Genomic DNA, 26736 nt, shown 5'->3' with positions numbered 1-26736 from the left:
GAAATGGTATTCGAAACCGAGCATTGCATCAAAGTTTGACAAAAATATCTTAAAAAAACAGAAAAGAACTGTAATATATATATTTACATTGTAGGTCTTCTACTTTTAACCCAGCCATAACATAATTATCTTCTAAGACCTTGTTCATAATCTTTCCAGAAAATCGAATGACCATCCTATTATAACTGCTCTTCTTGTCTTTTTTGAAAGTCACATCCATGCGCCTCACAACTTCTAATACTTCTTCTAGGATAACTTTTTCCTCTTCTTCTGAAATCTCAGGATTAATTCTTTGAAATATGCGATCCCTGATCAATCTTATACGTTCAACATCATCACTGACTGAAACATCAGATGTGTGTGGTAATAGCTCCCAACCTTGCTTTGCAGGAGGAAGAATTTCTCTTAAAATCTTAATAAGAAGTTCATGACCACATTTTCTATATCCTTCCGTATTTAAGGTTTCTGACGTTTTCTTCTCTTCGGGGGACAGATGAAGCTTGGAATGTGTTAGAATTCTGTATGCCGCCGCTGGTTCAACGTGTGTTCTATCTGCAATAGTTTTCAAAATATCTGTGAATGTTTCGATAGCAATGCGTGCCATCCTAGCATAACGTTTCCTGTTCATCGATTCCCGCAGATCAAAAACTTTAACTGGGAAATGAAGGCATATTGAGATGCGTTGTTCGTCGTCTAACTTTTTGAACAATAAAGTTGCCTCAAAAACATCACTATCCTCTATTATTCCCGTTGTATTGAGTTCTACATTTAACTTTAATGCAGTGACCTGTTCACTAGTAACAGTCTCTGAAAAGATGAAAAAATTATGAGATTTGAAATATGTACTAGGTGTTATTACAGGAAATAGAATCTATATAAGGCAAACAATACCAGTGGAACATTAAAAACATTTTGAAAATAAACTGACAATGCAAGGGCAAACAAACAATTGGTGTAGTAAATTCGAAAAATACAAGGATTCGTATAGAAATGGAATTGAAATGGAATGGACTGGAAATGGAATGACGATGGATATGGAAATAGAAACGAAATGAAATGCGATAGAACTATCAGTGTTCATCTTCTGTAGACCAATCACAGGATAAAAGTCTTCAATTCAGTTAACACTTGACCAGTATGCTTAACTTTAATCTACTATTAGAATTTTGAATGCGTGCGGACGATTACGATTTTGTCCTGGAATGTATGTAAAACGTTTTAAAAATGATATCTGTTAATTGGGGAATACCAGGAGTATGCCAAAGAACGTCTCGTCCTTTGTCTAAATATTCTTCATCGGAAGGTACCAAGACTTTTTTAAAAAATTTCTGTATTAACCTCACAAATGATACACGATGGTCATGAAATATATATTCTGGGTACTGAAGTTGTTTCTCATCTAAATAACGTGTTAAAGTATTATTTTTTTGTCTTTAAGTATTTTAATTTTACTGTTAAGTATCTTTTTGGTGATATCCAGTTGACATGGCTATGTACTTAAACACCCCGTCAGTCATTGAATAATTGTTCTATGGTACAATTTATGTATTCTAGTCTTTCATTTTTGATAAATGTGCTTTGGATTCGAGCGTTACTTATGAGTCTTTTGTAGACGATACGCGCGTCTGGCGTAAATGCAAAACTTAATCCTGGTATCTATGATAAGTTTATTGTTTGTACGACTTTTTGTGTTACTTTGTTACATGTGGCGTAGCTCTGTACTTATACATCCCGTCATTGTGTTATTGTGCTCTGGTAAATTTATATATTCTTGTACTTCATTTTAGCTAATGTGCTTTGTTACAAATTTGTTTGTTTTAATAGGGATCTAGATTATAACAAGAAATTGACAGCTTTCACACTATTATTGACATTTTTACCTATCAACTCTGTTTTATTGTTCACGCATCGTTGTCAATATAAAAGAATTTGACGCGAGTGTCATACAAGTGAGAGGTTTAGCTAGCTATAAAACCAGATTCAATCCACCATTGGCTACATAAAAAAATGCCTGTACCAAGTCAGGAGTATGTCGGTTGTTATCCATTCATTTGATGTGTTTGAGCTTTTGATTTTGCCATTTGATTTAGGACTTTCCATTTTGAATTGTCCTCGGAGCTCAGTATTTTTGTGATTTTTACATTTTCATTAGCATTACACAATTGTTCAATCAACTAAGATACCTTCAGAGTTACTAGCAGGAAAGAGTAGAACGTCTACTATTAAGCGCCGTTCCGTTGACAACTTTAGATGTGTTCTGTAGTTGAAATTAGTAAAGAACTTCTTGAATGCTAAACTGATCGCTCTGCAAAATAAACGTTCTGTTTCATCACTGGTTTCATTGGAAAGTACCATGTCACTCTGTCTGAATTCATCATTCATTTGACGACATGTTTCATGTAGGAATTTCTCAATTTCTTTTGCAGTTGTCTGTTCTATTCCTACTATCTTTGCTGTTATATTTATGGTCTTTGGTCTCCAATCTACATTAGAAAAAAAGTAAACGCAGACAGAAATAATACCAATAGTAAGCTTGAGGGTAGTTGTCTTCAATTTTTTAGTTTGGTTTCCAAATCTTGATGGAACTAAAAAATCTTTTATTGTGTTTAGTTAACATTTTGTGTACGTTTCTTTACGAGTAGCATTTAAAATGTGATGAAAGTTATGCCAGTATCTGCTTACAACTTTTCCATTCAAAGTTATTTATAGAAATTAGTAATTTGTCATGTGTAGTACGCTCTATAAAACATTTTGAACTAGAAATGCGTGATATTCCGGACTTCCGGGTCTCAAAAAGCTGGTTGTTTAGTTTTGTTATCCATAAGTTTTTCTGTTTATTTATCTTTTTGCTCCTTTTTTTGTATTGTTTTAGGTTTAACTTGATTCTTTTGCTTTGTCTTTTTTCAGAGAGAAAGAAACTGTTACTTTGGTCCCTTTTTTCAAAACACTTCTTGTGATTAAAATATACCTCCATGTAAAACTTCTGAAAAGTATTCATTGATCTGTTTGCCATAATAAAGCCGGATAAAAACGCCATTCGTCTCACACTTTGAGAGCATTTCATCTGCAAAATGAAATTATTATCATTATTAGCCAAATTACAAGTGTATATTTATAATATAGTTTCATTGCCTTCAAATAAGGGGGAAATGTCAAGAATGAACTTAATATTCCACCATGAATAATACCCAGTTATGTTTGAATTATTTAATACATAATGAGACTTTTAAGAGATAACAGTCAAAATGTTTCTATTAAATTTAGAAAAGAGTAATATTGTAAAAGTTCTACAATTGTAAATCAAAAACGTTCAAAACAATTAAACGATATGGTTTTACTGATTGAGGTACAAATGATATCACAAATCAGTACATATTTTTCTGCAACGTTGCTGATACCAACCAAAGTCTAACACGTTGAGCTGAGGTCTTTCGTAATATTCCATCTATACACTCAATATTTGTTATACAGTGTTTTAGAAATTTAAAGTGTAAAAATCAAAAAGTTTAGTATATATTTGTTACTGCTATGAAGTCACTTACATTTCAGTTCTTCTATTTTCATTCCCTCCGTTGAATATCTTTCCTCTAATAACTTGCTCATTTTCATTTCTAGAAGTTTATTAATTCTCTGGGTATAAACTTTTCCTTCTTTTTTATTCAAAAAATCATCTAACCGATCTATTACGTCTAAAATTTCTTTTCTAATATCTGAGTCTTCCTCTTCAGATATTTGCGCATTAGTGCGATGAAATACATGATTCCGAATCAACATCAAGCGTTCAACGTCCCCTCGAACTGATATGTTGGCTGCATTTCCTTGACATGGTTTTCCGGGATGTAAAAATTCCTGAAGAATTTTACAAAGAAGTCCAAAACCGCATTTTCTGTACCCATCAGTCAATAAAGTTTCTTTTTCTACCTTATCGTTGGCGAGATGAATTGTCAATTTTTCTATTATCGCATATGCTTCATTTGGGTGGATTTGAATTTCAGTCACGACACTCTTCAAAATATCTTTGAAAACATCAATTGCAACGAACGACATTCTGGCATAACGTTTTCTGTTCATAATTTCAATCGTATCAAATACTTGAATTGCGGAAATAAGACTTACGTCAACCAAGTCATTTTCTGTAGTCTCATCAACAACATTTTCGTTCATTTCAACAGACAAAGCACATATATTACTATCGTCTGTTATACTCCCAGATGTGTTCAGCTCCAGATTCAGCTTCATCGTAAGACCATTTTGTTCACAGGAAGGCTCTTTGAAAAAAAGAAGTGTTAAAAAGTGTTAGTATACTATCAAATTGAATAGTTATATAAGTTATCGAGATTTTTTAAGCTGTAGCTATGTATACAAAAAATAATAAAGGAAAATCCAAGGGAATAAAGAAAATCGTACGTTGGAGAAGTGTGGACATGACCATGAACAAGAGAAAGAAAAACTAGAACATGCAGATACCTCACAAAATACACACGCACAGAGACCTTGTGACATTCATTTTCCGTATATGTTGCATCCTTACATTTCTCAATGATTTCGATTTTAACGTTACTATTATAAGCCGTTAGTTCTGTGGCTTACTTGTAGAGAGGAATCCGCTGTCAACTAAATCCTAGTATAGGAAACATGAGCTTAGTAATGATCGTTTTAATTAGGGCAGATTTATTACATATGCAAGAGCTGTTGGAATGATGCTTAATACGAGAACAATTTTTGAACGAAAATGAAATCAATGAATGAGCTGCAAACTAACCGTTCTAATAAGTCTTGTTTGATTTGAGTCGACATATTTCGATGTAGAAACTAGATTTCAAAATAAGACAATAAAGGATAAAGGACATCTTTTATTTCATTTTTAAACCAGCAGTATGTTTTAAGGGACTACACTCCAGTTTTTTTTATATTCTTGTGAACTGTCGATTTTTAAAGATAAGATAAGTAGGGACCACACACATCCATCTACCAGGCAAAACAGTACTGTGTAGTTGCTTTTATCAATTTTTCCTGGGGGTCGAAAATCTTTAGTATTTCGTATTGATAATTCAAAAAGAGAAAAGATGATACCACAGCTAAAGGCAGAATAAGCATGAGAGAGAAAGAAGTTAAAACAATAATGTTGTATACTTACTTTTGAACAAATTACTGTAATGTCAAGTTAAATGAGTCTTATGTAGACGAAACGCACATCTGGCGTACTAAATTATAATCCTGGTACATTAGATAACTATTGACAACATCAAACGTTAAAAACAGATAAAAATTAGGTGCGAGGACGTGAATTGCAAATAGTTCTCTGCAAACGTTCTTTCAAATTAAATTTAGTTTTGTAATTATTAGAAACAGATATTATTAACGTATATAAGGAGTGTGAAATACCTTCAAAATTATCGTCCGGGAAAATTAGAACATCTACATATGCCATACGTTTGCTTTCTTTTGTTGCCAAATTCCAGTTATCTATGAATTTAACCAAAAGGCGTTTTAAAATCATCTCTATTGAATTGACAATGAAATTTTCCTTTTGAACATCACCAATGCGCAGAGTGAGATCCCTTTTTATTGCTTCCTTGTATTCATCGTTGATATCATGGCAAATATTTTGAATATCGTCGGACATTTTTTGAACTTTTTCTTTTTTCAAGCCAATTAGTTTCGCTGCTAAGCTGCTGTTCCTCGGCCTGAAATCTGTAATTGAAAATGCAATAAACATGTATATGTTATGGTAAAATTAAAAATTAGTATGAATAGAATATAAATCTGACTTTCTACTTGAGATCATTTCAATAATTTGAAAGGTACGGCTTTTTTTATCTAGATTTGTCATATCAGTAATTCTTTCGCCCCTCTATCAGTGTGTTCATTGTGTTTTGCAAGTAACAAGAAGTATACGAATGCTTCAGTAGTCGAGGGAATCAATCTGGCCATTTCATGTTGCATGTGCAGGATAAAACTTCAAAAGATGTTAAGAGATTGTAGAAATCTATAAAATAAATATATATAGTACTAAAGTAAAAAAATACAGGAAAAACAAACAAAGTAAACAATATGAAACACAAACAAAATTTAATGTATTGAATGCATGCATATCGCATGTGATTAGAAATATTACGTAGTCCAAAGGAAGACCCGTTATGTTACTGGTGAATTAGTCCTGAAACAATGAAAGCATCTGTACAACTATCGAATAAGAAGAAAAAAATACATCTACAAGTAAAATAACAAAAAGACCGAACCACTATTCAAAATTCCATAACAGAATGACAAAACCAATGGCTTAACACATAACAAACGAATGGATAACAACTGACATATTACTGACTTGGTCCAGGTATTTTTCTTATTTAGAAAATGCTGGATTAAACCTGTTTTTAACCAGCTAAATCTCTCACTTATATGACAGTTACATAAAATTCCTTTATATTAACAAAAATGTGTAAAAAAAACCACAAAAGGTAAAAATGTCAAAAATAATGGTACAGCAGTCAACATTGTAATTGATACTTATGACCTTGCACAACTATCGAATAAGAAGAAAAAAATACATCTACAAGTAAAATAACAAAAATACCGAACTTCATAACAGAATGACAAAACAAATGGCTTAACACATAACAAACGAATGGATAACAACTGACATATTACTGACTTGGTCCAGGTATTTTTCTTATTTAGAAAATGCTGGATTAAACCTGCCTTTTAGCAAGCTAAATCTCTCACTTATATGACAGTTGCATAAAATTCCTTTATATAAACAACAATGTGTAAAAAAACAACACAAAAGGTAAAAATGTCAAAAATAATGGTACAGCAGTCAACATTATAATTTATACTTATGACCTCGCAAAAAAACAAATGTAGGAACAAAGTAAAACAAAAGGCATATAGACAAAGCACATTAGTAATTATGAAAGACAAGAATACACAAAATTACCATGTCACAATAATACAATGTCGGGATGCATAAGTACCGAACAATAGAAAATGGATATTGCCAAAAATAGACTGTAAAAGTAATACTTTACAATGACAAAGTAAAAATAATATAATACATAATTAAGATTAAAAACAACGTCAGTACTTAGAAACTAAACTTCAAGATCATCGTGCAGTATTTGTGAAGTTGATACGGAATATTTATCAAAAAGGTCTTCGTATCTTTCGATGAACGTTTCTTTTTTTAAAGTTATGATAAATAGAGTTGTTTAGACTGGAATATATGGAAATGATTTCACTCATTACGGACTGCTGGTTTGGTAGCTCCCAAGTTCGAAACAACCTAATTTATTTACTCTGCTAGCATACCTTTAGGGCACAGGACGTTTGCTGTAACGAGATAGGACATTTGCGCTCCAACCACGATAGGACACTTGTGCTCTAAACATTAGTGACATTCGCGCTTTAAATTTTGATACACCTGTATTAAATTAACGGGACATTTGTGATTTTTAACTTAAATAGCATACCTGTAATTTTAATGACTTTTGAACACTAAATAATCATAATAATTCAACTTATATCCGTGAAAAATAAGTTCACATTGTCACAGTCTTGAACATGGAGTTTAAGGTTATATATGGATCAAAGGGAAAACAATGTATGCGTCTCGATCGAAATAGTCGGTTAATTACACTAAAGTTCGTTATATTGATGGACAGGGAAGTCAGTCAAGAGATTTGAAAGATATATAGAAAATTTATTTAAAAGGCTTACGAACGAAAACTGACATGTGATGACTACATACCGCGTTTTTAAGTCTTTAGAATGTTTACATTTAGCTATTTATATAACGACATCAAGGTGCTATGAAATAACTTTTAAACACGAATGTGCTATAAAATGACTATTAATCTATTAAAAATAATAAAAGTTATGATTTTAACTCTGTTAGGTCAAACATTCTCGTCCTCAGCCCGGATGAAATAAGAGGCAACTATTGTAAATGCGGAAATGTCCTATATCAAAAGCGTTAGTGTTTTACATGAAAAGCGCAAAGGTCCTACATTTAAAGCGCAAATGTCATATATAAAAAGCGAAAATGTACTATAAATTGACGCGCAAATGTTCTATAAATTGAAGTGCAAATGCCAATTTAAAAAGCGCTAAGTTCTATGAGAAGCACAGACGTCCCGCGTCGCACCTTTAGCATATTAATTACAAAAAAAAGATTGTTATATAATTTTTTATAAACATTTTCATGAGTTTTCTACAGCAGATTGCTAAGATTTCTGACCAATTACTCAGTTTGGTTCAATAATGAATTTTGAATTAGCTGCAATAGGTGGAGAGCACCACATGCAGTCAATTCATAGAAAGAGTTAGTATACCTGCATGATAATCGTTGTCAATGTAAGCGTTAAGCTTATTTCCACCATAAATTCCAATTGTAACGTTATCTTGTACCATTGACTGCAATACTACAAACACAAAGAAATGCCACAGAAGTTTTACAACATTCAATTACATTACTGTATGCCTGTATTCACAAATTTTACAGTTGCTTACACGGACAAATAACGGGATTAAAAATTTCAGATCGGTTATATTGTAAATAGCCAACTTTAACGTTCATAAAATGAGATCGAGGGAAAAAACATTTTTGAAAATAGTGGTTTGTAGTTATTTTCGTTTGTTTAATTTTATTTCAATTTTAGAATCAGGTTTAAACTTTTAACTATCCCCGTTTTAAATAAGCATATTGAAGCTAAACGGTAAAAATCTTGCTTTTATTGATTTTAGATGTGTCTGCGACATTCATGCTCATCAGTGCCTCTGTATACACATAAAGGCAGTAATTTACCAATGTTCAAATCTTGGAAATCTATTTGGAAGAGATAAATTACAATAATAAACAATAACCGAGGGAATATCTTGAATTTCAAAAGAGCGGCACCTGTTGCGTTGATGGGATGATGTCTCCTGCAATGTATGCATCTCCTATACGGAAGTACTTATTCATACTCAGTAAAAATGTCACATTCTGGAATAGGACATAATCGGTAAAAACACAGATCAGACGAGTAAGCTGGTGTAAAAAGATTAAAAAAAAACAAAAAAAAAACATGTCAGTAGTTAGTTTAGACACCGACAAATATGGGCCAACCAATTTGTGATGTTTACCACAACACTTAGGTAATATTCCAGTAGTTCGTCATCAAAATCCTATTAGATCCGTTTATATGTAAAGGGCACAAACATTCAATGTTTCTGTAAAGTATGAACATGGACGAGCGTAGCGTATGAATTGATACATTGGAGAGCGGTAATATTGAGCACTAGTTGTGTTACTGCTGAGAAGTTAACAATTGGAATGTTGGAATCGTCACGCTTATCATAAATATTAGTTTGAAGTCGTCAATTTATTTCAATAGCGAGGAAAAGACCATCATATGAAGCAGAACTTCTATTTTTGTAGGACTCATATAATCGAAAGAAAAAACAAAAAAGCAGCTCTTAAAATCTAACGATAGTAAAAAAACAAGAAGTCATTCACGAAATAAATATTAGACTTCCGAATTTCTAATTGATCAATTTGTTATTCACCAATGGCAATGTTTTCCATATCAAAATTTAAAATTTGCCTCTTTCATTTGTAATTTTTCAATGATTTATAAATGCATTTTACAATTTTTTAGAAATTGTCTGTAATCTACGGTTTAAACATTATGATATCATTTTGCTAACATCTTAATTCCTCTATTTTCTCTCCTGCCTTGACATATTCATTTTGTTCTTTTTCACTCATGTTTGCTTCTGAAAGTCTTTTAATTTTCATATCAAAGCTATTTTGTTGTTTCCTGTTCAAAAAGACATCTATATGTTCTACCACTTGTTGTATTTCCTTTAAGATTTTCCTGTATTCATCTTCTGAAAGTTCTTCTTTTATTCTTTGAAATATGTGATTCCTAATCGAATTCATATGCTCAATGTCGTTGATAACCGCGACACCCAATGCATCTTGACTAAGGACACAATCTGTCTTTTTAGAATGCAGAACTAGTCTCAGTATCTTAAAAAGAAGATCAGTGTCACATTTCTTGTATCCATCTGTCAATAATGTTTTAGACATTTCCCTTTGTCTATCTGTCAGATCAGGTTCGATATTGGCAAGTATTTCATAAGCTAATGTTGAAGGAATATGTGCCTTGTCTACAATATATTTCAATATTTCTTTGAAGACGTTGGCTGAAATTTTTGACATTTTAGCAAATCGTTTTCTTTTCTCTGATGCTTTCGAATCCTTGTTTGGATCCTTTAATGCCGTATCTTTGACAGAATCTTTTGATGCTGGATCCTTTTTTGGGTCGGTTAACACCAGATCCATGTTTGGATCTTTTGATGCCATGTTTCTGAAGAAGAAGAAAACATTTCACATATTTTTAAATGATAATAAAAGTTATTTTCGGAATGTGCACACATATAAACTATAGGAAAACAATATGAAAGCGCTGCAGATTCTCGATTATTGAGAAGAATGTATATAAAGTTAGTAGAGTATTAATGTACAAAAAGGCTCGAACTAACATATATATATAAGCTCATATCGTATGTTGGCTGTTATATAGGAAGATTAAAATTTCGATTCGTGAATATTTGGCGTTAAAATCTCTACAAATATTTAGATTGAATAATTGCACACATTAAACAGTCAATACGTCATGGTTAAAAAAAACCAAATACGAACAGACAAACAACAGTACACAAAAAAACAAAATAGAAATCCAAAGACTACTGAGCAACATGAACCCCTGAAAAAATGTGGTTGATATCAGATGATTCGGAATGGTAAGCAGATCATGCTCCACATAAGTAATATAAATAAAAGAATCCTATTCAGCAAAACTACAATAAGAAAGTCCATACACGTCTTTGTCCGTTTTTAAGAAGCATTTGTTTAAGTTGTACTTAAAACATTTCACAAAAACAATTTGTGAACAATGACGTAAGGTTGTACACATGCATCTTTTAAAAAAGGTAACAATACTGATTTAAAAATGTTTTTCGTCGAAGATGTATTCCAATAAATTCTATATTCCATGTGTATTAAATTGTACGGAAAGATGACAAGGTCCTTTCAGATATACGCATCTGTATTTTGAAGTCGGAAAAAGTATCTTGAAAAAAGTTACAGTATTATGGTTATAAAATAGAAGTTATTAGTTTACGCCTTTTACATTCTGGCGTGTTTGAAACTCTTCTTTTCACATCATAACTTCATCTCGCCCCAGATTTCATTTTTATTTTAATTTCACACTTAATCTTTATTTCAGTGGTTTTGAAAATTCCTCATTTGAGAACTAAATATATATGAGTGTAGTGAAATGACCAAGTAATTATCGGTGCACTTGATGGATTTTTTATTCCCTTAAAGATGGCTGTCAATAAAATCTTCCAGAATTTGATAACAAAATATGTAAAGATTTAAGATACCAGATCGTGTTATTTTTTTATCAAAATATTTTCCAACATTATATGCGTATTCAACGAGCAACAAAATATCCTGGATTTTAAGCTGCCCTCCGTCATTCTTCAATCCATTAGGTCGAGATAGGTTCAGATAGGTTGATTATGTAGAGTAATGCAATTTTATTGGTTATATCTAATAAATGTTGTTAATACGATTTTAAACAATTCAGAAAATAATTAGATGAGCCATATTTTATGAATTAAAAATGTTTCCCAGTCCTTGCCAGACATGTTTTCAATGATAGAATTGTTCTTTTTCGTAAATAAAGAGATTACGAGAACTCAAGACCTTATATGTATTGGAGTAAATTTCAAATATATGTTTTCGATTACAACTCCTGGGAAATTAATGCAATATATTAGATTGAGCACCTCTGAATCTTTGTACTTATACCATATTGTAAATATTGCAGGTTATTTTACTTATTCTATTGAGTCCTTCTTATGATGTGTACAAACGCAATACACATTTAATATGGCCGTTTTTGTTGTGAGATCAACACAGATATCAATGAACGTATTATTTTCATTACTGGAGATCATAATAACAAGTGTACAGATATGATCAATTGTTAAAAGATCTAATAATTGTATTGCAGATATAGGAATTCAATGTAGAAGTGGGTCTCACTAACAAAACTTAAACTAGTTTTAGTGATATCATCTAATAAACAAATTAATTCAACAAAGTCTGTTGCATATATCTTTATGACTTAATAAACTTACTGATAAATCCTATTATCATTTTGTTTTAAACTTGCTTTTAATTACTGCCAGCAGTATTTAATACTTCATTATTTCGATTAAATTCGAGTTAGATGCGCAGTAGTTTTCATAAGTCAAGTCTTTTTGTTCTCTGGGTAAAATGATCATGGACGTAGCTGTTCAATTTTCCAATTATTGTCTAGACTGTTCAGTATTTTGTTTGCACATCGTGTAGAAATTTGTCAACTATTGAACAAAGATTTTAAATTTCTTCATGCTGCTGTGTCATTGTTGCGGTGTTGCTCAATAAACGTAAAATCCACCTATCGTAATTTTTATGCGGTGATATGAAAACGTTTAAGGATGTTTCAGCCACGATTTTTTCAACCAGTACTGTTTTTATCTCGTAATCTCTGGAAATCCGCTGAACACAATTTATTAGAAATAACAAATGATGATTCATAGCCACTTTAAAACAAAGTGTATTGCTTGCTAAAAATATAAAACTGGAAAACGTTTTATCAAGTTGGAATGGACTCAAAAATGTTAAATCACTAGACTGATACGGTCCAGTTTTTCTATACCAACGTCTAACAAAAACTTACTAGTATTATTTTGCATTATAACCAATATAAATTAGTGTCCAGCTCTTATAAGATGTACATTGATCTGTATGAGAAATCAAATTCTCAAAATATTTGAATTAATATCAAATACTTGTTTTCACACCTGTTGAATCAAAACCGCAGCAAATTATTTACATTTTTAATTATTTATGAGCACCTCATAATCTTTGTTTTCGTTGTCGTGGACTGGGAGTTTATTTTTTCATTTTAAAAGTTTATGTTTTCATTGAAAATGCTGTTTACATAGCCTGATTTAGTTGCCAGGGTAAGTAAGATATTAACCAAGTCGGCGTCTCCGGTCTTGTATCTTTAGGAGTTCATGCTATTCCCTACATTTTTTTTATTATGCTTTAACTCTTCCAAATCAATTAACGAGATTTTGACATTGGTAAAATGAGTATATGTGCGGTATGCGGAATGAATGTGAAAGATTGCGCATTAATTTCATAATAGGGATTTTGTAAAAGTTGTATAACTATTGCCGTTTAAAGAGGGACGAAAGATATCAGAGGAACAGTCAAACTCATAAATCGAAAATAAACTGACAACGCCATGGCTAAAAATAAAAAAATAAACAGACAAATAATAGTACACAAGAAACAACATATAAAACTAAAGACTAAGAAACACGAATCCCACCAAAAGCTGGGAACCAGTTTGGTGGTTAGTATAAAGGCTAATTGCACGGGTTTTTAGTTGTCGGGGACTGGGTAGTGACCACACAAACACACGTTATAAATATAGGTAGAAGTTTGTATTTTTAAACAAAAAAATATTTGTATTGAAGTTTTTATATATAGTACAGTGTAAAATGTGTTGTATTTATTTTGTAGATTATTTTGTTACAGAACGTGAAATTGTTCAAGATTCTACCATGTAGTTTATTTTGTGTTGGGTTGATGTACTTTATTATTGTAGCTTGATGGACTTTAAAGCCATATACAAATAATTTGTATTAATGCGGGGTTCACACATTGCCGATTATTACTCCCGTTTGAGATCAGACAGCGATACGACACGCAAAGTGAAAAAGTCGGATTAGTATCCTCAATTATCTGGAATGTCCTATTATTGTCTGAACGCAGTCGTTTTAGTTCGTAACAGATTCCTACTGGTCGGGACGGGTCCGAATAGTTCGGCAAAGCACCCGACAGTTAGGTGCGTCCCGTAACATTCGGGGAAACTCAGCCGATTTTGACTAGTCGTATTACAATCGTGCCTATGTCGTGACAGATTCTGCTGTATCGGATCGAATTATTAACAATGTTCTGTGTATTCGGGACGGTGTCCTGTGGAACGGGAATGATCTGGAGAAATTTGTTCGAACGGATAACTTCCGTCAGCGTCGGTTCACTGTCTTGTCACTATCTGATCTCTGTCGGATTACATTCGGTAGAATCGGGACGCAGTCGTGACAGACTCGGTCGAATTTTACCTGGCGAAAGATAAAAATCGGATTAGAAGCGGATTTAGAACGGGATTATCGGGATAAATTCGCTTGGAAACGGTTGAATATCGACGCTTCCTGAACAATATCTGATTGTTGTCGTGAATAAATTTTTAAAGTTTGAATTTACATCCACGATTCATAGGATCTTGATCAGACTTTTGATAAATTTTAATCGGGAATGGTCCTGTCAAGGGCGGCAGTAAAAATCGTGAATGTGTGACCCCAGCTTAAAGGAATAAAATTTGAGGTGGGCACTGCGCCATTCAGAATTTAAACTTGTGTTTGATCTCTTGCGTTCAGTTAAGGCTAATGTTGAAGTTAACATAATTACATGTGCTCAATTATGCACACATATGTTCAAATTAGATTGAAATTTTTAGCACATACATACTTTACGTTTTTTTTAGAAAGGGGCACAATCAAATTGACCATTAATGTTTATTAGCTGAATTTTACAATACTTGATGCCAAAAGCGAATTATTATCTAACTATTTCACTTTCATTAATTACTAACAAAAACAATCGTACTATATATTGTTTATATATTCGGAGCTAGTGCTCATTTAAAAAAAGTGTATTACAACATGCCTACTATTATTTTTTTTCTAATATCAATTATAATACAAATTAATTCAACATATACTGCAAAATATTTCTATATGACTCAATACAATAACTGGTTGCATGCAACCGTAGTTTCATAAAGTGATAACTTTAATCAACATTACTTTATCAAAACTATTTATTAAGTTGGCATGAACTCAAAAAAATATTTTTGAAGTAATATATGGGCTATTATATTAAACACACATTAAAATGCCCATCATTTTTTTTTTATCTTTTACAACTCTTTCATCGTAATTTTTACAGGGATATATATAAATGAACATATATTGTATATACTTTGAAATATTTACTTTAAAATAAATACCTTAAATATTTTTTCAAGATGTTGAAGAAATCAATGCCATACAATTTTAAAACTAGATGAACTACAACTGGCTGATTGGTTTTCTAAACTTGTAAGCAACAGGGAAATAAAATGAAATATAGAATACTTAAGAATAAACATTACATTATGCATTTTAAGATTACGGTATCATTATAAACATATTATATGCACATGTACATAAGAAAAAATTTATTGTATTATATATAGAAATACGATAAAAACAATCATGTACATGATAACAAAAGACCAAAGTACACGAAAGTAAACAGCTTTAGGTCAACGTGCAGTTGCAAACTCCACAAGTTAATTATTTAAGGCCCCTGGACACAAAAGTAAAACAATTCAAATGGAAAAGCAATTGTCTACTGTGGATTCATTATCATTCTTTGGATACCAAGTTTCGTGGATTTTGTTGGTATAGGTGACCAACCAAATTCAATGTTCAGCGAAAGACAAATTTCGTTGAAACTTGAATGCAGACTTCTACAAAACCACGAAATCAAATATCCACGAACATGTATCTTTCCCTTAATCGACGACTATTGGTACCCACGAAATAAAAAGAATATACAGTAATTTAATATGATAACAATAGAAGAAAAACTAGTATCATGTTAACTAATGACAACAGCTGGACTCAAGAAAGCTCCTGCTTTTATATAGACAAATGTAGAGTTCTAACATGAAAAGACAGTGGTGCGACAGAACAACATAAGAACAAGTTACATGGGCCATTCTTTTTTTAAAACTCGCAGAATATTTGGTGTGCGATTATTTTTTGGTATTAGGAGGATATCTGTTAGTTCCATAGGTATGTTCTTATTTTCTGTTAATAATGCTTTCTTTGTTTCTTGTTGTTTGTTTTTAATTGTATGTATTGATGTGTTTTGCGTGGCAATATTTATTATATTTTTGAACAAACATGAGAAAAACTTCATTTTGACAAATTATCAAATAAACAGCTGCGCCATGAGCGCATGATACGCCCGACGTCTTGTGTGGAAGTTTTATGCAATAATCATAAATAGTTTCTGAGGAAGTTTTAAGCAATAACCATTTATTGTTTTTGAGACACGTCGGGACATGTGAACCCCCCCCTCCCCCACCCTGTTTTTTTTTTACAAATATCACTAAAATAAAATTTTGAATCAAACCAAAAAGTATACAGATCTTTAAATTAGTATAACAAAGAAGTGTGTACAGTTTCAAGCAATAATCATAAATTGTTTTTGAGATACGGCACGACATGTAAAAAAAAACCTCCCCTTTTTTACAAAATACTCAATAACTCAAAAGTAAAATTTTGAGTCATCACCAAAAAGTATACAGATCTTTAGATTGATATAACAAAGAAGTGTGTAAAGTTTTAAGCAATAATCATAAATCGTTTTTGAGATACGGCACGACATGTAAAAAAAACCTCCCCCTTTTTTACAAAATACTCAAAAACTCAAAAATGAAATTTTGAATCATCACCAAAAAGTATACAGATATTAAGATTAATATAACTAAGAAGTGTGTAAAGTTTTAAGCAATAATCAAGAAACGTTTTTGAGATACGGTGCGACATGTGAAAAAAACACACCCCTGTTTTAGTTACAAAGTGCCGTAACTCAAAAAGTTTAAATCTTATTTTCACCAAAAAGTATACAGATCATTTGACCATCATAAGAAACAACTATATTAAGTTTCATAAAATTTGGATAAGTCGTTCTCAAGTTACGGTGCGACATGTTTACGCCGGACAGACGGACAGACGGACGGACACCGGACATTTGTATACCATAATACGTCCCGTCAAAATTTTGACGGGCGTATAAAAAGTCTATCAATTTTACTAAGACGCCACAGGCACCTGAAATTTACTTTCTAATAATATAAGCAACCGGATTTAACTGTTGATCAAAAATTTACTTGTTTTGATTTCTTAGAGACATTCCGGATCTTTCTGAGTTTATAAAGTTGACTTATAAACTATTATTTAAATCAGTTGTGCCAAACAGAAATACAAAAATAACTGTTTAAATATTCAAACTACCGGATATGAATGCCGAATTTGTGTATCAAATTTATAATTCTTTAATTTATTACGCATTCTGGACATTTTTGCATGTTCTTAGGGGCATACCAGTGTAATTTGTCATTGGAAATTGAAAAATAATCAATTTCCCAGCGATGTGACTATCTATTGAAATTTGTCTTTTTTATTTTTATCGATCTGAAATAATTCTGTATCGCGCAGAAGAAAGTATATTGCTTCTAAAAATACCTATATAGCCTTGAGGATTGAAATGTTAGCTGAACACAATCATGCAATAGAACAACTTTATTTGGCGTTACATGCCATTAACTTTGTGAAAATCTTGACATTTTATTGTCATTGTGACAAATATAGTACGGTGACCGAGAAAGGAAAAGTCGCTTATTTAAGGAGTTTAATTGTCATTCGGACTATACGGCTATAAATCACAGTATTGGTAGTTCAAAGGTTACACTTAACATTTTGACTTGTCAAAAAATCGTACGGTGCAATTTTCGTAAAATGGGCTTTGAAGTACGTTAATTAACTTGAACGAAAAATCGACTAAGAAAAGTTTTGAGGTCAACATTGTAAAATAACATCCGTGATATGATTTCTGTTATTATATACATTGTTGTTACACCTTATTCATATTATTTTAACGATTTCAAAGAAAGCTTAGCAAAATTAATTCTTTATTAAAGAGTTTTTGTAAAAGTTTAACACTACGAATACCTTGCACTTAATAGAGTACGTTCCAATTTAATTTCATGATTTTTGTAACGCAAAATGTAAAATAATTAACATTTATATGTTATTTCATAATTTGTACCTTTATTAATCAATAATATCAAATTCATTTGTCTCAGAAGCACTATTTCAGCAATTCAAGCCAGACAAAATTCATAACGCTCATATGACGGAGCTATTCGAAGCTCATATACAGCCTCTTATAGATACATATACGCTATTGGGATGTGATGTATTACTTACATTTACATACTGGGATATGTTCCCTGAAGCAGTAGACATTTAGCTGTCAAATGTTAGAGCAGAACGAGAGGGAAATTGGTCTCTTCCTTGAGATCGTCATCTCAAATGTAAAATTATATTTTTGTAACCAACCGTACTCCACGAAGGTGGATGCCACTTTACATACTCGATATGCTTCAATTTTCTGTGAACATTTGATCACCTTTTATAGATGGCTACTTTGCTTTTTAGACAGATTCCTGGACATTTTAATACTATGACATGGCAACAGAAAAGACCGTTATAAAAGCCTCAAGGGGATTAGGTGGCACTGTAGGCATAACAATTCAAAAGTCTGCGCTTGTTAGATGGGCCCTTACTAGACATTTCATAGAATCCATTAGTCGTGTAATACTGAAAAGGGATGGAAATGTTGAAAATTATGCAAATTCACAGTAAGAAACAAAGCCAACAGCAATGAACAGAGATGAATAAAATGTTATTGCCATTGTGAACCATCCAAATGATCCATGACTGATCCCTTTGGTGTGGAATCCCACCCTCAATGTCTTATCAATATCTCTTCTTAAATGCATGCTTCAAGACATATTCGAGGTTCTTTGCTCACAGTTGTCGAGGAAGTCTTAAAAATGTCTAAACATTTTATCATTAGTGCTCTTTCTTAAGATCACAAGGAGTTTTTATAGTCTAATATCAAAGTCAAACACAAACCTGAAAAATAAATCGGGGGAAATACTTTCAGGTCGCATAAATCCATAACTTGTAATTAGACGTGCACTAATTTCGGCAAAATGTAGAGAAAATGTTATCATAGAACATGTGTTCTCGCACCCATTCCATTATCCCCTTTTCAAAATGATGGCACCATGAGAAAATCACGCAAGTCGGATTTTGTGAAGCAATTCGAATCTTAAGTCTCTTGTGCACTTTCCCTACCTTCCTTTATATCATCGCTCACAACTTACATAAGTGATGGTATGGCATTGGTTCAATTTATTAATGCTAAGAATGGTAAAAAATGCGGCGACCTTGCAGCTTACTATTAAAAAAATATGTCCCAATGAATTTCTATGGCGCACATAGTAGCACATGTTTTTGACCGCTACGACACGAACAACTCTATAAAGTGTGCCGAAAGGGAACGCCGCACAGAGACTACAGCTTCCATCAAACTGTATCAGATTATAGAGCGGAGAAGTATTCCTGACTGGAAAACCTTGACAAATCCGATAAGATTCCACATGATGTGAGCTTTACATAGTCAGAACGTTTGAAACTTAGTTATTTATACCAACACTGTTCATGGCTGTCGTAACTTGTTCAGCACTCAAGAGAAGGCCTATACCCAATGCCTTAAACTTTGACACGGAGTTAAGGGAAATGTGAAAGAGTGGAAGAACAATCATACAGACCTCTTATACCATTGTAATTGTTTTGTGTGTTCGCTACTATAAAAATAGGACATATACAAGCGAGTTGTGGTTGCAGATGTGGAACATTAGCAGTGTAAATGATGGGCGGAGATTTTCACCCATTCAATAACTATATATATATGTGTCTGTCTTTCCCCAACAATTTGTAAACTATTGCCTGCTGCACATGTACTTACCGGATGCGACGCAACTTCGTCTCTGTGTTGAGTAGGTATACAAACTGTCTACAAGACTTCGAAGGACACGCACGACTATTTCAGTTGCGTTTAGAGTTTCGGTAATATTGACAATGATGAAGCCCATGTTTTGGCATGAAAGATAATTTCAAAGGTTTGTGATCAGAACTATCTCTTTAAAACCACTCCATCATAATAATTATTCAAGTTTACCACAAGTAAGATCATGTAAGTTTAGTCAGGTTACCTTCCTGCGAGACGGCACTGAAACAGTATGTTTTACGTACTTCGTTTCAAACTAAAAAAATGAAACGCATTACACATTGCTAAACCCCTATCCGGTCACCTTTAGAATACGGTTGGCGAGAGTAAAATGATTCATTACACCCCGTGTATTTTAAAGGGCATATTTCAGCAGAATTCTGGCAGGATCTTGTGTCTTCATTGAAGGAAAATCTGCATGTGAAAGAGACATGTGTTTGTTCACTACAAAACCTTACCTGTCCGGGGCTTTGGTTCCCGAAAGGGTCAGAATTATGTAGACATTTCAAATCATGTTCCTTGACAATTAGCCAGAAGATATAATTCTGTTGTGTGGATCTCTTTGATTGGAATGTTGAATTGTAACTATTTTCGAATAATTGAGTGCTTTTTAGTTTTAATGAATTTCATGAATGGTCTTATGCAAAATATGCCTTCATGACAGAAGGATGCAGGTAAAAATAATATTCATCATTTATTTATGAGGTTGGATGTTATCCGGCAAGGTAACTACAGTAATTTTAACAAAATATGTGTTGATCTTGTGTAATAGAACAAATATTTGAAAAACGCCAATTTCCAGAATAAATCGATTTCTTTTTCATTTTCTTTTTTAACATTTTCGAGATGATTCATTGCAAATTGATATAAGAAAATGTATGTATCTAGAATTTAACTTAAATTGTTGTGTATTTCTTTAAATTTTGAAAGTATAGAAGAAGAAAAAATAAAAACAGAATTTGATCTTTGACCTCATTTTATGCAAAAGTGTTACCACATTTCTTTTTGACGACATCGATATTTCAATAGTACTCATTTTTCCGAATCCAATGATATATAATATAGCCATATAGTATGTTTGACGATTAAATCTAAAAAATATTGGGTCTGGTCACCGTACTAATATAGGTACAAGGGTATTTAAATTAAATCCTGTATTCTAACTTAAACCAGATCGTTTGTAAAAATCTGTGACGGTTTCAAAAAATGCTCATTAAAGATATCAGGCTTATAATTTTGTTAGCCAAACGTGCGATTCGTCCTCAAAAGACTCATCAGTTATGCCCGAACAGAACAAGGAAAAGGCCAAATAAATTCACATATTATAGAGCGTTAGAAACACAAAATTATGTACAATTTACACACAGAAGTCCCCCGTAAATTATTTCCATTTTTTTTCTCGTTCATTTTGCAAAAGAGTGGAAAATCCCTTTGTATTATGGTACAAGGTACAAGTCCTAATTATGGTTACTTCAAAACAATTCTAACATATAACAATAGTTTACCAATACTGTATAAAAGTATCTTGTCATCATATATGGGTATTTTTGATTATGTCGATTCAAAATGCAATTATTTGATGTATTCTTATGTACTTTTGCTCCTCTCTTATAATTTCGTGGTGACTGCTAATTGATTAGCTCTATTAAATTTAACTGTCTAGTTTGTTTGGAATCATCTTGTACCAAACAGAAATACAAACAATAACATTTACTAAATAGTTAAATGTACTTTCTAATGATATCTGCAACCGGATATAATTGTATATCTGGTTTTTTTAAATATTTACTTAATATAATTTCTTTGAGTCATTACGGATCTCTCTGAGTTATAATTGACTGATTAACTTTTATTAAAACCAGTTGTGCCAAACAAATTTGTAGGTTTAATTTTTAATGCTGCAGATATTTCACCTTGAATATTCAAACTACCGGATATGAATGTTGAATTTCCGTGTCAAATATAGACTGATTTAATTACGCATTCTAGGCCTTTTTTAATGTTTTTTTTTTTTGGTATGACAATGTAATTCCCGATTTCAAATTGAAAAAATAATAAAATTCTTCATCAATGTGACTATTGATTAATATTTAAGAGATAACTGTATTGTATTTGAAGCTTTAAGGACGTCCAGCGGTAGTTTTACTGTCGCAAATTTAGCTAACCTGGCGACGCGTAGCGGAGACAGGTAAACGGGAATTTGCGACAGTAAAACTACCGATGGACGTCCTTAAAGCTTCAAATACAATACAGTTATTTCTATTCTAATGCAAAACAAGTTCATAATTAAATTTCAATCATTATTTCAGTGTAAAATCTTCATTAAAGAAAATTCCGCGAAAAGATGATATCTTCTTTGGTCTCTACACTAGGTGACGTCATAAGTATGCTTCCGGCGTCAAACATAAACACCGGGCATTTTCTGGCTTTTGTGCCGCTTCAGAATGTAATAAAATTTGATAAAAAGAAGATTTTTAGGTGCAACATGTGAGTTTTTTGGCTTATTATTGTAGCAATTACATGTCAATATATTCAGCAATTCAAAATGTCGGCTTCTTTAGTTACAGACCATAGAGATAGAGAATTTTACGCAAACTGTCATCCAATCAGAACCATTGATACCAAAATAATTGCATTACAATTGTCTATTTCATTTTTAGTGCTCTAATATAATCCTGTTTCGCACAGATTATACTTCTGTGTTGACATTTAAGTATGTATATTGCTTCTAAATATATTTATATAGTCTTGAGGGTTGAAATGTCAGCTCGACCAATGCGTTCAATAGAAATACTTTATTTGACGCCATGCCATTAACATTGTGAAAATATGGACAATCCTTGTGACAAATATAAGTACAAGGGTATTTACATTAAATCCTGTATTCTGACCTAAACCGATCTTATAAAAATCTGTGACAGATTTAAAATTTGTAAGCCAAACGCGCATTTGGTCTACAAAAGAAACATTAGTGACACACGAATAAAACAAGAAAAAGGTCAATTAAAAAAATACCGTTAGTTATTTCCCCATTTCCATTCTCAATTTCATTAGTGATCCAAAATTTTGTAAAATTACATCATATATAAAAATGTCACTTTAATATTTGATGCGTTTTCTAGATTCATCATAATCAAGAAGATAGAATCCATTGTAGTGATGACTTACTGTCAATTTAGCACTTGAAAACCGATAAGTTTATCCACATAGTATCATTACGATCCTTATATGCCAGTTGAATTTTTAAAGACAAATGTATCTACTACTTTTGATCATTTAACGTACTTGTATGCATTTGTTCAACTTCAAACTACTGTCTAATCGGTTGTCAAGGGTAATTTTCGAAAGTTCAAAATTATTTAAAAAAAACCCGAATTATTAAACAAGGGCAGACTAAAAAAAAATAGAGGTTGAAGCAATCCTAGATAACACACACAAAAAATGTTCTTGTTTTAACTCGACTTGAAAATAAACTGGTTTTAAATACTAATTTTTTCCCAGCCTTTGTTTCTGTAAATGCAGATAAAGTACCTTAGCTTACTTTTAGTAACTGTGTGAATTATTTAATGAAATAATATGAAGATTTAGTATTGAGCTACATGCAGAGTAGTTGGCATTAGTAATTAGGTATAGGAAGAGGTGGTATGAGTGCCAATGAGACAACTCTCCATCCAAATGACAATTTATAAAAGGAAACAATTATAGGTCAATGTAAGGCCTTCAACAATGCCTTTTTGTGAAGGGAAATATGGTTACGAACGTATTTAAAACTTGTGATTAGAATTTCAAATAAATTATTGACAAATTATGTAGATAATTTGCTTATTGTTACAAAAGAGTGTTAAACGTGTCATTCTTTTGGTCGTCGTGGTGTTGTCCTACAGCTTTAAACCCCACCTCAATATTTTATTTTCATCGGTTCTATAAAAAGCTTCATTGGAAATCCACAAGTTCTAGTGTATAAGAGATAACAATGCGGATTCATTACAACATTGTAAACAAAATGTATTGATTGCAAATTTTTTTCAATTTATTTGGCATGAACTCAAAAATGCGTTATATGGTCTTAATTTTCTTTGCACACATTCTGCATTTGAATGCGTGTTTTATTGTGTTCTACTAGTAATAAAAGGTCATATTTTAGTTTTTTCATACAGAAGCGATAGTGGACAGAAGGTGCAAAATTGTCAAAATTATATTTACATTGTACTTTTACAGCTTTTACAAATCTGTTATGGGTATTTTGTCATTGATGTATATGTTCCAGACAACATGAGTATTTGGACCGTAGTTGTCTTTGTCTTAATTGTTTTTCGAAACTTTTAAAATATTTAAAACACAAATAATCAAAACCAAAAACAACTGAACAAGTTAATAGAGAATAAAATTCAAATTATACATTATACGGTTCAGGTACCATGATAAACATAAAAAAATACGTACTTATCCATCAGAAAAAGAATCAAGATAAGAAGATCACGTGTATGGTTACAACTCCCCAAGGGTGATTGGGGAAACGAAATATGGTCACTTTGTCTTCTTCCGACCGGCAGGCAGTAAGAAGCTTGCCGAAGTGTGTCGTTCGTTTGGCTGTGCGGAATGTTTCAAGTTCGCAGTCACGTCTGGTCAGAATAGTGACGTTAAATCCGATTCCTCGTGTAAAGAGAGTGTCACTATCTTTGAACCTAAAGAACCCTTGCAACAACTCTTTGAGGGTCCGTAGGTGGCCTGTTGCAAGGCAAAATTTCTGTCCCTATCCAATATATCCTCATTTTCCAGTGACAGTCCAAATTTTCCCGACCATCATCCAGAATAGCCTCTATTATGACAAGACCTACCTATTATATTTATTGTTAACTTGTTCTCATCCTTAACATGCATGAAACATTTGCCACTGGACGTTAAGTAACCAACAATCAATAAATCAATGTATGGTTACAAATAAAACAGAAATTAATCACAGGCCTAAGGAATTGAGACTAAACATTTTTAGGTTTGCAGCCTGTCAAAATGAACAAAATCAAAATAGGAAAGTTAACTTTTATAAGCTCCTGGACACAAAATGTAAATCAATTCAAAAGGGAAATCTAATGGCTTGATTTAAACTATTAACAACAAACTAAAAAAAAAACACGTGAACCAATAATAACAGCTGGACTATAAACTCATGGCTTTAAATAGGCGAATGAAAAGTTCTCAAATGAAGTCATTGGTGAGACAAAACAACATTAAAACATGTTACATAGGCCATTCTTTGTAAAAACTTGATGACTTTTTGTTTACGGATATTGTTACTAGTAGTTTGGCTTTTTTTTAGGCGAGAGTATATTTAGGTTGTTTGTCCTCAGGTATGGTGATGACTACCATTCAGTTTTAACACCTCCACCCTTTTCACCCTCCTTGTGATATCTGCTTATTTTCCAGTCTTATGTAGACGAAACGCACGTCTGACGTACTAAATTAAAATCCTGGTACCTTTGATAACTATTGTTTGCTACCGGACATTTACGGCACCAATGTACAAAATTAACGTATATATCAAATAAAAGTCAGGCTTTCACATTTTTTCCAGAGTTAGACTTCAAATTTGATGCTTGTAAAACATTTTAAACCAATTCAGCGGCGTACTTATATTCAGACTTTTACGATTATTGTTTTAGAGTTTATTCGGAAATTATTTTAAAAACAAATTCTAATCATTTCTGTCTTAAGTTTCATATTTCTTGTTCTTTATATAACTAGAATTTAAAACAAAAAAGAATATATTTAAGTGAAATGAAAACTAAGAGTAGCCAAACAATGACTGGTAGTATACCCGTTTAATGAATAAACGGGGTTGTTTTCTTGACAAACATAAAATTACCTTCTTTTTATATATGTTATGTTACTTACCACCAGAAAATAATATTATAATACTAGTATATCAGAGTTCTGGTATTTAACGTTCTACATAATTGTAGTATATCACTTCACCTATCCGCAGAAACAATAACTATACCAGCTAAATTTTAAATGCGCAATAAAATTTAAAACGAAACCCAATCAGGACTTTCCAAAAAACTTATCTTCATACAAAATTAAATAGACAAAATTTATCGTATAAAATGTCACGCTACTGTAAAAAGAAAAAATAACACAAATACTCCAAGAAAAATTCAAAACAGAATTAGAAACTTTAAAATTTTAACCAAAGAGTGAATGTAATGTTAAGTGTCAAAAAAACTAAGTCAACTTGTAAGTAAAATATGGATAACAAGAATGTGTCCAAAGTACACCGATGCCCCACTCGCACTATCATTTTCCATGTTCAATGGACCATGAAATTGGGTAATAAAATCTAAATAGGTATTAAACTAGACAGATCATATCATAGGGAACATGTGTACTAAGTTTCAAGTTGATTGGACTTCAACTTCATCAAAAACTACCTTGACCAAAAACTTTAACCTGAAACTCGCACTTTCATTTTCTATGTTCAGTGGACCCTGAAATTGGGGTCAACAGTCTAATTTGGTCTACCTTGACCAAAAACTTTAACCTAGAGCGAGACAGACGAACGGACAAACGAACAGACAGAGGCACAGACCAGAAAACATAATGCCCCTCTACTATCGTAGGTGGGGCATACAAATTTTTTTTTTTACAAAATTTACCTCTGGGTTCTTTTTTTATGATCATAAACAAATTCTGTCTAAATTTGGTTGAAATACATGATAGTTTAAGTAAGAAAGTTATTAAAATTGCAAGACCTTCATCCACAGATTAAATATCTGTAAAAGTCGCCGACGACGATATCGACGACGACGACGCCGACGACGCATATAGGATCGCTATGTCTCGCTTTTGCGACAAAAGTCGCAGGCTCG

At 32.2% G+C, this 26736-nt stretch overlaps 1 protein-coding gene across 1 annotated transcript in view; it reads right to left on the bottom strand.

Annotated features, from left to right (window-relative positions):
• The window catches only part of LOC143055883 (uncharacterized), a 37387-nt gene extending 11500 nt beyond the window's left edge, over positions 1 to 25887 (bottom strand). Inside the window, exons 1-8 of the mRNA XM_076228933.1 lie at positions 25763 to 25887; positions 9691 to 10355; positions 8334 to 8423; positions 5386 to 5694; positions 3543 to 4268; positions 2969 to 3064; positions 2184 to 2483; positions 88 to 807 (exon numbers count right to left, since the gene is read on the bottom strand). Coding sequence (XP_076085048.1) covers positions 88 to 807; positions 2184 to 2483; positions 2969 to 3064; positions 3543 to 4268; positions 5386 to 5694; positions 8334 to 8423; positions 9691 to 10351 — 2902 coding nt within the window. The 5' untranslated portion in view covers positions 10352 to 10355; positions 25763 to 25887. The remainder of the gene's footprint in view (positions 1 to 87; positions 808 to 2183; positions 2484 to 2968; positions 3065 to 3542; positions 4269 to 5385; positions 5695 to 8333; positions 8424 to 9690; positions 10356 to 25762) is intronic.
• Between the last annotated feature and the right edge of the window lie 849 nt (positions 25888 to 26736).

The sequence above is a fragment of the Mytilus galloprovincialis genome, chromosome 13 (assembly GCF_965363235.1).
Source record: "Mytilus galloprovincialis chromosome 13, xbMytGall1.hap1.1, whole genome shotgun sequence".
NCBI lineage: Eukaryota > Metazoa > Mollusca > Bivalvia > Mytilida > Mytilidae > Mytilus > Mytilus galloprovincialis.
This window is presented reverse-complemented; position numbering and strand designations above follow the sequence as displayed.